General features: G+C 41.8%; 2 protein-coding genes across 5 annotated transcripts; both read left to right on the forward strand.

The window, feature by feature from the left end:
- Window positions 1-2: 2 nt before the first annotated feature.
- On the forward strand, window positions 3-5,740 carry LOC142378612 (uncharacterized). 4 transcript variants are annotated; one of them, XM_075463322.1, is made up of 6 exons: window positions 3-119; window positions 610-658; window positions 791-1,040; window positions 1,128-1,241; window positions 1,852-2,482; window positions 3,855-5,740. In XM_075463322.1, the coding sequence occupies exons 3-6, from the start codon at window positions 894-896 to the stop codon at window positions 4,088-4,090; spliced, it is 1,128 nt and encodes a 375-aa protein (XP_075319437.1). In that variant the 5' UTR covers window positions 3-119; window positions 610-658; window positions 791-893; the 3' UTR covers window positions 4,091-5,740. The 4 variants fall into 4 exon arrangements, with proteins under 4 accessions (XP_075319437.1, XP_075319436.1, XP_075319439.1 ...); XM_075463321.1 differs by having other exon boundaries at window positions 820-1,040; XM_075463324.1 differs by having other exon boundaries at window positions 869-1,040.
- Window positions 5,741-5,913: 173 nt separating this feature from the next.
- On the forward strand, window positions 5,914-9,318 carry LOC142378147 (C-type lectin domain family 9 member A-like). The gene is made up of 6 exons (XM_075462376.1): window positions 5,914-6,001; window positions 7,952-8,092; window positions 8,171-8,299; window positions 8,444-8,583; window positions 8,659-8,765; window positions 9,071-9,318. Exons 1-6 carry the CDS (start codon window positions 5,914-5,916, stop codon window positions 9,249-9,251), a joined length of 786 nt encoding a protein of 261 aa, XP_075318491.1. The 3' UTR covers window positions 9,252-9,318.
- The last annotated feature ends 997 nt before the right edge of the window (window positions 9,319-10,315 follow it).

Genomic DNA, 10,315 nt, shown 5'->3' on the forward strand with positions numbered 1-10,315 from the left:
GGACGAACACGCATGTGAGCCAAGACGGGGGCGGCGCTGACGTTCTTGTTGTTATCGACCTCCGGTGTAGAAAATGAGGAAGAGGAGCGGATTCCTGCGACATACCAGCAGCAGAGACGGTAAACAAACACTAAAAGCAGCAGCAGCCTTTATCATAACAGTCCAGTCTAATTTTTAACGTAGGTGTTTTAGTGTTTACGGTTTTTTCCTATTCATTTCTTGCACATAACGGAAGTACGTTTTCGTGCGTATGAACGTAACAATCTCAAACTTCTTATTGTTAATTATTGACCAAAAACTGTTGTTGCAAGAATATGATGCAACTCGACTAATTTGTTCATTTAAATGGGCCAAACCATGGCACCTAACCATGCCTTACTTTACTGCTGAATGATAAAAAAAAAAAAAAAGTAATACAGGAATATGGCGCTTTTCCACTAGCTCATGTTTGTTACAGTGAGTCAATCAGTTTTTAATCAGAAGAGATCACAGTGATCACCTGCTGAATTATTCAGTACTTTGACACCAATAAAAGGTGATGCACTCTCTTAAAAAGTCTTCAGAGCAACACATTTATCCAGCTTTTTATCTTTTTTATTGTCTTTGCAGGATGACTGACTCGTTCTTTACAGATAAATCTGTTAAAAGTCATTCCAAAGTGAGTTTTTATTTGTCTGATGAATAAGTGATAATGATGGGAATGTAATGCACGTATACATTTTAGTGTTTTCATATGCCACTCTGCTACATAACTGCCCTCCTCTCTGACTCATTATCTCTGTGTGTGAAGTCTTTTTTTGTCTTGATTTGCGTCTCCAGTGATTAAACTCGACTGTTACTAACTAAGCACCTTGTGGCCGAACACCAGAGTGTGTGTGAGTGTCGGGCCCACCATGGTTCAGTGGCAGCTCTGCACTCTGGAGCAGCTGATGAGTTCAGGGTTCGGCCATCCTTTTCCACGTCACGGCCTCCAGCTGCTGTTTTGGTTTGCCAACCACTGTGTGGCATGTGAACTCGACACCTTGGTGGGTGTCATGAAGGTAAGGTCGTGATTTTTAATGACTTACAGTATGAGTCAGGCAGATAAATGCAGCACAGCTAACATGAGACGACTGGTGTCCACACAGCTGGTGTCAGAGTGTCAACCAGAGACGGGTGTCTACGGCTTCCACCGGTTTGGAAACGTCGAGGAGCTTCTGCCCGTACTGTACAGACCGAAGAAGCACAAAAGCAAGAGACAGGTCAGCAAGAGACAGGCTCGATTTCAGCAGCAGGTCGCCACTTCCACACATGAAGATCAGCTTACAGATGCGTTCTGTTTCTCTGGAGGAGTGTAACAAAAGCACCACATGGAAAATCTCAGCTTGTACGATTCATTTTTTCACGTCAGCAAATATCGGCCGGATGTTTTTATGCTTTTTCAGTGTAGAACACGTAGAAGCAGCATCATGTGAGTAACACCTCAAACTTACACAGAAAGGTTGTTTGGGACCCTTGGAATGCGCATCAACTCTTTTCTGAAAAAGGATTTCTCAGTTTCATGACCACTCAGTTAATGACTTCTCTTTAGACCCCGGGTTGAGTTTTATCAGGGTCTTTGAGTTGATGCTCACCTCAGACACCAAAATATATGCTCTCAAGCACAAAAAAGTATATATTATTTCATTATACATATAGATAGATATCATATGATTCACCCAGTCTTTTGGAAATGCAACAAAGTTGTAAGAACAGTGAAGATGCACATTTTTAACAGCTACCTAATATTGATATTTGATCGTCTGGGAGCCTGTTTTTCTGCCCCACCAGCCTCCTCACTCACACGAATCATTCATCTGTCTCCCTCTCCAGTTTGCGTACTTTGAAGTTGGCAACCTGAGCACAGAAACCTATCCAGAATCTGCCAACCTGCCTTCTTATGTGAGGGAAAATTATGGGTTTGAAGGTACCTACGATAACTGCAACAAAGACCGCATCATCATCAGCTACCAGGTGAGGACCCGGGTGGTGGAGACGGTGTACGTCACAGAGCACGATGAAGCCGCCGCAGGGATGTTCAGACGCGACGGGACTCATGAAATCCGCTCTGAGCTGATCCAAGCTCTGCAGAACCCACAGCTGGACATCAGCACCTTTCTCACCCAGATGGGTTACTACGGAGACGTACAGACGCTTCAGGATACAGAGGAGATGTACCACTTTGGTGACCCCTCCGTTCAGCTCATGCTCAGCATGATGCAAAACGATCAGTTTGGATTCTTCCCAGAGGCCTTCAGCCAACACCTAAATCTTAACTTCGACCCCTCCATCAGTGACCAGCACGTGCAAAACGGTTTCAACATCAACGCAAACGGCAGCGGACCCGTGATTCAATACAGCGAACAGAGAAAGAAGAGGTCTAAAAAAACCAAGAAACCAAGAGCTGTGAGGCCGAGTTTCTGGGACTCCAGGTGGGAGCGGGTCTGGCAGCCGCCTTGCAAAGGTAAGGGTCCAGTCAGGGGGAAGTTCCCAACATGGTCTGTTCATGTATGGAAAGATGTGACCAGCTCCTCAGTCACTGAAAAGTATTTTTAATGCCAGGTTTTTTTAACATATTTATCCTGGTTAATAAAGAGAGTTTTATGAAGCCTCGAGAACTGCACGAAGCTTCAAGAAACCGCTGATAGGACACAGATGCAGGTTAAACAAAGTTTAAAATACAAAGTATACTACCAGGTTAGACCCAAAACTGTGTGGGCAGAAAGCAACACGAACTAATGAAAAATCTGGAAATGTTTCATGGTACAAAAACCCAACAAAGAAACACAATAAAGAATGGATTTACAACTCGAATAAATGGCAAAAAAGTTCAAATATGCAGATTAAAGAAGTTCTGGAAGCAGGTTAAACAGCTTAACTAATGATAACAATCAGATCACAGTGAGGTTGAGAATTTGCTTTTTAAGGTGGGCTCAGGTGCTGCAGGTGGGCATTTTACTGTGAGCTACGCCTGTTACAGATGGAGTCCAGTAGGGGGCGCGGTGTGATTTGCAGATTGCATACAGTAAACATGAGACAGAAAAGGAAGTTCTTATTCGGCGACCATTAAGAGCACAGAAGAAAAAGCTGCAGCTGTGAGCTCATGGCTGGGATTTAAAGCCACTGCAGGAGTTTTACCTGTTTGTCTTCCATCTGAAGCGTTTAGATTTGTTTTGGTGTACACAACGGATCCGGTTATCTCCTGTTGGTTGGTGAGAAGATGTCTTTGAACATCTCTCACTGCACATGTTTAATCTGAAATTAAACCAAACCTCTGTGGAGTGTTCATCACAGCTCAGTCTCACAGGAAAATGTGTCACAATCTACGGTTGTAGATCACGAGACGGTAGAGAGCATGTAGGTTTCGGTGACCCGTACAGCCCACCGTGCACATTAATTCTAAGCCATTAGAGAGGAGTGTAGAAAGTGAAAGGACTGTGGAAACATCCAGGATGGAACTGACCACCGCTCCTTCCTCCTGAAAGACACGAAGAAGCTGCTGAAAGTGGACGTCCATCTCCACACGCAGCATGTTGACATCCTGAGGATTCAGGTCGAAGAGACTCAAGTACAGTTTTTGAGGATTTTGTGATGTAGTTGAACAGGATGTCTAAAGAGAGCGGCCGGTCACTTCCATCCTGCTGTGCTGCACAAGGATATTTAGGTGCTCAAGATTTCAGAAACTAAACATTTGTAAATTAAAGCTAAGAGGGACCATCAGAGATCATTTAGCTTGTTCCTCTTTTACAGTCTGAGTGGGTTTTATGTGAAGCTGGAAACAACAAACAGGTCAGTTTTTAACTCTGCTTGAACTTTGATTTACTTTCTGCCTCCAGATCTTTATGAAGACAGAAGGTATGGAGGCGGAGGTGGAGACAGCCGAGGTGGAGGCAGCGGCGGCGGCGGCTTCTTGAAGATCCTCCTCGGTGCTGGAGTGATCTACCTGGCAGCCAAATGTCTGAGCTGGTGGTTCAGGAACTGCTGGAATGAGGACTGGGATGGAAACATCTTCCAGATGTTGCCACGGAGGACTTATCCTCGTACGCACATCATGCTGGATTATGTGTTCTAGACCTTTAGTCAACACCTGAGAAACCAGCTGATCCTTTTCATAATGAAAAAAAACTGAATAATTTTAATGATCTTAAAAAGACTTTAATCTACTTTTATATTTTTAACGTAAAGTTGTTCAATGATTCTCAGTTTAAAAACTGAAAAACTTGCATTTAAAAGCAGAAAAAAAAAGCTTAAATGTGAAATATTCTGATGGGAAATGAACTCGGGAGTCTGCGTTAGCAGAGGAGCTGAAGATCTTTCCTATAATAGTGTAGAGTGCTGTTTAGGATTAATATGCACTGAACATCTTTCCTCCATCTGTACACTCACTGAAACCAGCTCAGGAGGATGTTTGTGCAGATTCTACAACATTAACTTTAAATATTTCATTTGTTTTAAACATTCAGATTATTATCAGACGGTCCTTTATTCAACGGATCGTGACATCACTCCTGCTACCATTATATTTCATATTGTGTTCTTTCACATGCAGAGAAAGGCTAAAGATGTGAGATCCTCTGCATCTGTGTGAAGGTTACAAAGAACCGGAGTTGGAGTCCAGTCTTATCTCATAACTGTTGAATCAAATGGGCCTGAATCACTATCGCCCCTGAGCCAGAATTGTTTTATTATATTCGGGCTCCTCGTTGACTCAACAGATTTTTTCCCGTGTTCAACACAGTCGGAGGGATCAGTGGAGTTGTTAAAAACCTATTTTTAGGTATAAACAGACAGATTGGAGCTGAGAGGAAACAACTGTCAGATAAGAAGCCTTTAAACATGAAGCCAGAACAGTAGATGATGAACTAAAACCTTCGTTGTTTTTATGTTCATCAGAGAAAAGTTAAAAACTTGTTGTAGATCATGTTGTATATTCTAATCATCTCTCACATCCTGCAACAATCTTTGTCTTTTTAAAGTTCTGCACATGAAATCTGTAAACTGTACTTTCTAAAGTACATCACACAACATGAGGTAAGCATGTTTTTACATGTTATTACACAGAAAAATAATCTGTATTCTTCAGGCCTGTCTGGGGGTTAAAGTCTAATAAATAGCATTAAGTGTTTTTGCACCGTCGTCCATCACATGAAACATTATTAATTTAAGTGTTGACACAGACGTCCGATGAGCTTTCAGTGTAGGCCACGTGTGTGAGCTAAAACCTAAAAACACCCAAAATATCTTCCCTCATCCTGTTTATCTTGACAGAAAACAAGCTGGGAGACAACCTGAGCAGATGTTGAATAAAGTACAATTACAACACTTTCACCTCACTGAAGAATACAGCAACGCACAAGAAACCTTTTCTCTTGTATGTCAGGTCATCTGGTCCAGTCCAGAGTCCAGACTAAACATGGAGAAGCAGCATTTAGCTGTTATGCTGCAAACAAGTGGAACAAACTGCCAGTGGAGATTAAACTTTCACCAAATGTAGACATTTTTAAATCCAGGTTAAAAACATTTTTTCCTCGTGTCTGTGCATGAAATCTGCACGGTATCTTTGAACTTATCCAGACTGTTATTAATCATTTTAATTATTTGATTTGTTTCTCTTTATATTATTTTATGTATTCTTAATGCTTCTTCCACTTTTATTTTATGTGAAACACTTTGAATTGTTCTGTGCATGAAATGTGCTACAAATAAATCTTATTTGACTTGACTATGTGGCTTCAAATTTGAAAAGAATAATTTCATGTTAACCTCGACCAGATGTTAGGGAACAGAAACCTGTGCGTGACTCTTTGGCCCCTTTACTCTCTGACTGACAGATATTAGCACAGACGACACAGTTGACACATCTCTGTAAGCATACTGAAGGAAGGAGCTGCTGTGATGGAGCCAGAAGAACAGATTTATGTCAACGTGGAGCAGCTGAGTCCCACCGGAGGCAGATTTAAACACCAGGAGCCCCAGAAGACTGGTAGAACTATGCTTAACTCTTTACTATAAAATGAAGGTGGAGGTTAAAACAACCAAAAGACACAGAAAAGTGTTTAGAAGAAATTCCTCTAACCTGAGGACATGTAACATTAGTCTCAGAAACTGCATGTGACTGTTTGAACTGCTCAGCCTGATAAACAATCAGCTGTAGTCAGAAATGATCAAATTTAACAGAGAAAACAAAGATCTGAGGAACTGAAAGTAGAAAACACATCATGTGGAAGTCAAACCACATGAGGCCATTTTCATCCTGAACCATGAGAAGTCTTTACCTCCTAACAATCTGTTTCTGAACGTCTCAGAGCAGCTGATTTCTTTGTTTTTAACATCAACTACAGAGTGGTTATCAAGAATAATTCATCCAAACATCACAAGAAAGAAGTGATAAATTATAGAGACTGTACTGTAGACATTTAATATCAGTAGTGATATGTCATAAAACACATTACATATCAAACTGTGTCATTATTTACTGAACAGAAACAAAACACAGAAGCAGTGTGTGAAAAACTAAGTGAACCCTTCCTGCTTCCACAGGAACTAAGAGGGTCAGCAGCAGCCAGGAGCTGCTGATCAATGCTCTGATTAACTGATCATCAGTCAGTGTGAGCAGCTCTATAAAAGCAGAAGTTCTGTCAGTTTGCTGCTCTGCAGCATTCAGGTGTGTGTTAACACGATGCCAAGGAGGAAAGACATCAGCAATGATCTCAGAGAAGCAGTTGTTGCTGCCCATCAATCTGGGAAGGGTTATAAGGCCATTTCCAAACTATCTGGAGTCCATCATTCTACAGAGAGAAAGATTATTCACAAGTGGAAAACATTCAGGACAGCTGTCAATCTTCCCAGGAGTGGACGTCCCAGCAAGGTCACCCCAAGGTCAGAAACCTAAGAGCTACATCTCAGACTCTGCAGGCCTCAGTTAGCATGTTAAAGGTTAAAGTTCATGACAGAACAGTTAGAAAAAGACTGAACAAGTATGGCTTGTTTGGAAGGGCTGCAGGAGAAAGCCTCTTCTCTCTAAAAAGAACATGGCAGCACAGCTTAGGTTTGCAAAGCTGCATCTGAACAAACCACAAGACTTCTGGAACAATGTCCTTTGGACAGACCAGACCAAAGTGGAGATGTTTGCTCATAATGCACAGCAGCACGTTTGGAGGAAACCAAACACAGCATATCAGCACAAACACCTCATAGCAGCTGTCAAGCACGGTGGTGGAGGGCTGATGATCTGGGCTTGTTCTGCAGCCACAGGACCTGGGCACCTTGCAGTCATTGAGTCCACCATGAACTCCTCTGGATACCAAAGTGTTCTAGAGTCAGATGTGAGGCCGTCTGTCCGACAGCTAAAGCTGGGCTGAAACTGGCTCATCAACAGGACAAAGATCCCAAACACAGCAGCAGATCTACAGCAGAATGTGTGAAGAAGAAAAGAATCAAGGTGTTGCAATGGTCCAGTCAAAGTCCAGACCTCAGCCTGACTGAGATGCTGTGGTGGGACCTTCAGAGAGCTGTGCAGAAACCAATGCTGCAAACCTCAATGAGCTGAAGCAGCGCTGGAAAGAAGAGTGGGCCAAGATTCCTCCACCACCATGAGAGAGACTGATAACGTCCCACAGGAAACCATTACTTCAGCTCACTGCTGCTGAAGCTGCTGGATCAGGGGTTCACTTAGTTTTTGTTCAGTAGATAATGACACAGTGTCATCTGAGGACCAGATTATCTTTAATTAAAGAGTTGAACTTTCTTTTTCACACCACTTTATGTTTCTGTACATTTTGATGTTTTCTTTCTACATTCTCATAAATATTCAATATGTGTGAAGTCAGAGCTTTGAATTAAACCAGTGAAAAAACATTTTCTTGGGTAATAAATGTTGTTTACTTCTTCTTATGATAATCTCGTCTATAAACTCATGAAACCTCCTTGACAGCAGCTGGAGACAAAGCCGTGGGAACAGACTGTGTGGCTGAGGAGAAAACTGAAACCTGGTCACATTTTAAAGTGGCCACAGTTTGTTTGGGGCTGCTGTGTTTCCTCCTGCTGACCTCAGTCATAGCAGTTGCTGTGCTGTGTGAGTATCACTCAGAGGAGAAGAAGAAGAAGAGCGACCTCTGCAGCAACGTTCCTGATCTTGTTTCCTGTCGCTCAGATGACAGAGACTTCAATCAGCTGTCCAGAGATCTGGCCAATCACACGGCAGAGAGGAACCAGCTCCTCATCAGAAACCAGAACCTGACTGATGAGAGGGACCGGTTAGAGAGCAGGTTAAAGAGGACCGGTGAGGATCTGCCTCAGATAGATGAACTGCTAATCACATGTTTATTAGACTGAACTGTTTGAGAAAAGCAAGGGACTTTATCTTTAAATGATTTGGTTATGAAAGCTTCCGAGATGCAGTGCTGGAAGTCGTGTGTTTCCTCAGCAACCTGCCCTGAAGGATGGAGGAAGTTTGGCTGCAGCTGTTACCGCCTCTCCTCTACAGCAAACATCTGGAGCACCAGCAGAGGGCGGTGCTCCAGACAGGGAGCAGACCTGGTGATCATCGACAGCTGGGAGGAAATGGTCTGTGAGTTTTACAGAAGCACAGCAGCTGTGTGAGTTTGAATGTAAAGTCATGAAGTTATTTCTCCTTCTCAGGGGTTTCTCAACAAGTTTGGAGCTAATTCAAAGTTTTGGATTGGATTAAGTCGAACATCTGGCACAGATAAGTGGATGTGGACGGACGGAAGATCACCACAGACCACGTAGGTGTTTAAGTCACATGACAATTTAAAGGTCATTTATCCACAAAACACACCAGTTCAGCATGATTACAGATTAAAAGGGTCTCTTCAAGACTTTTTCATGTCATTTCACTCTTCAGTTGGTGAATGTGGAACTAAAACTGGTTTATTAGGTCCTTTGTGACACATGTCAGCCAATAAAAGCAGTGAAACAGATTCAGATCATGATTTAAACTTTGATCTAACAAGTGTCTTAATGTGGCGTCTTTAAACTTAAACTTTCTCTCTTGCCTCCCTTCCTGGAACTGGCCTGACCTTTCGTGCAGCTTCTGGCAGCGTGGGCACCCACTGAGGAACCCCTTCAGGACTCAGAGCTGTGCAGCTTTTAACAGCTTTCAAGCTGGGATCCTTCAGCTAAATGTTCGGTCATGGAGTAGTGAGTTCTGTGCTCAGCATCTGCAGTGGGTCTGTGAGAAAAAAGCTGCTCCTCCTGCGCTGGTAAACTAGTCATTTTTAATAAACTTTATTTGAGACAAAAGTAGGTTTTACTCACTCTGTTATGTGTGATTCTGACCGTCAGGATAATGATGCATATTTATCATGATGAGCATTAAATGGAATACTTTGTGAAGCAGTATATGATGATTTTGCTGTGTTCACCGTGTTTGTCAAAAGCATCTTAAATAAAGACATTTTCTAGCCTCCGGGTCAGTTTCTGTGTTATGTGACCCTCTGCTCGTACACCTCTCTGCTGATTCACCTTAGCCCACATGCTGCATTTAGTGTTGGTTGGAATTTGGAGGTTGGCCAATGATATCAAAATGTTTGGAGATCTCTAAAAGGTGGGAAAAGGTAGGATAAAAAAACATGTTTTATTAGATTTATTAACTGAAACAAAACAGCTCACCAGGAGCTGTTTGTCATGAACTGTGGAAGGAGACTAAAAGTTTCAGCATTTGGAAGATATGATCATCTGGATCTCAGTTTAGTTGCATTTCTTTTATGAAAAGCACCAAATGAGAACAAATATCATCTTTAAAGAAGTCAAACTCAAGTGAAATATACACTTAGAACTGAGTTACAATCTAATAAAGTCAAATTAATTTAAATTCATGTTGGTCCAATTCATAAAATGCTGATTAGAAAAAAGTTAATCAGGTGATGAACTTTGACATTCAAGAAATCAAGAAAAATCTCATCGAAACAAACATAAAAGAGAAATTATTTATATATATATATATATAGTTCCAAAGCCAATAACTTCATCTGAATTTATAAGCAGAAAGTTCTGAGTCATCCAGGTCTTTAACACATGCTTGTAGTCTGACGAGCTGATTGGTTTCACCTGGTTTCATAGATAAGTACAGCTGAGTATCATCAGCATAATAATGGACATTTATGCCACGCTGTCCAATAATGTCACCTAATGGAAGCATCTGTTCACAGATCTATATGATTTAAAATATTAATCAAGATAATAACACTGATACATATCATTGGATGCTGTTGCAGAATCACTACTTTTATCTCACCTGTGCGTTTGTGTTTGAGCTCAGTCGCCTTCAGGATCT

Source organism: Odontesthes bonariensis, chromosome 4 (genome assembly GCF_027942865.1).
Source record: "Odontesthes bonariensis isolate fOdoBon6 chromosome 4, fOdoBon6.hap1, whole genome shotgun sequence".
Classification (NCBI taxonomy): Eukaryota; Metazoa; Chordata; class Actinopteri; order Atheriniformes; family Atherinopsidae; genus Odontesthes; species Odontesthes bonariensis.

What these genes read in the sequence shown, in the direction of transcription:
- LOC142378612 (XM_075463322.1), top strand. Translation starts at nt 894, where the DNA reads ATGGTTCAGTGGCAGCTCTGCACTCTGGAGCAGCTGATGAGTTCAGGG. An exon ending in CCTTGGTGGGTGTCATGAAG is followed by an intron (nt 1,041 to 1,127) that starts GTAAGGTCGTGA and finishes GTGTCCACACAG; the next exon opens with CTGGTGTCAGAGTGTCAACC. An exon ending in CTGGCAGCCGCCTTGCAAAG is followed by an intron (nt 2,483 to 3,854) that starts GTAAGGGTCCAG and finishes TTCTGCCTCCAG; the next exon opens with ATCTTTATGAAGACAGAAGG.
- LOC142378147 (XM_075462376.1), top strand. Translation starts at nt 5,914, where the DNA reads ATGGAGCCAGAAGAACAGATTTATGTCAACGTGGAGCAGCTGAGTCCC. An exon ending in GAGCAGGTTAAAGAGGACCG is followed by an intron (nt 8,300 to 8,443) that starts GTGAGGATCTGC and finishes GTGTTTCCTCAG; the next exon opens with CAACCTGCCCTGAAGGATGG. An exon ending in GGAAGATCACCACAGACCAC is followed by an intron (nt 8,766 to 9,070) that starts GTAGGTGTTTAA and finishes CCTTTCGTGCAG; the next exon opens with CTTCTGGCAGCGTGGGCACC.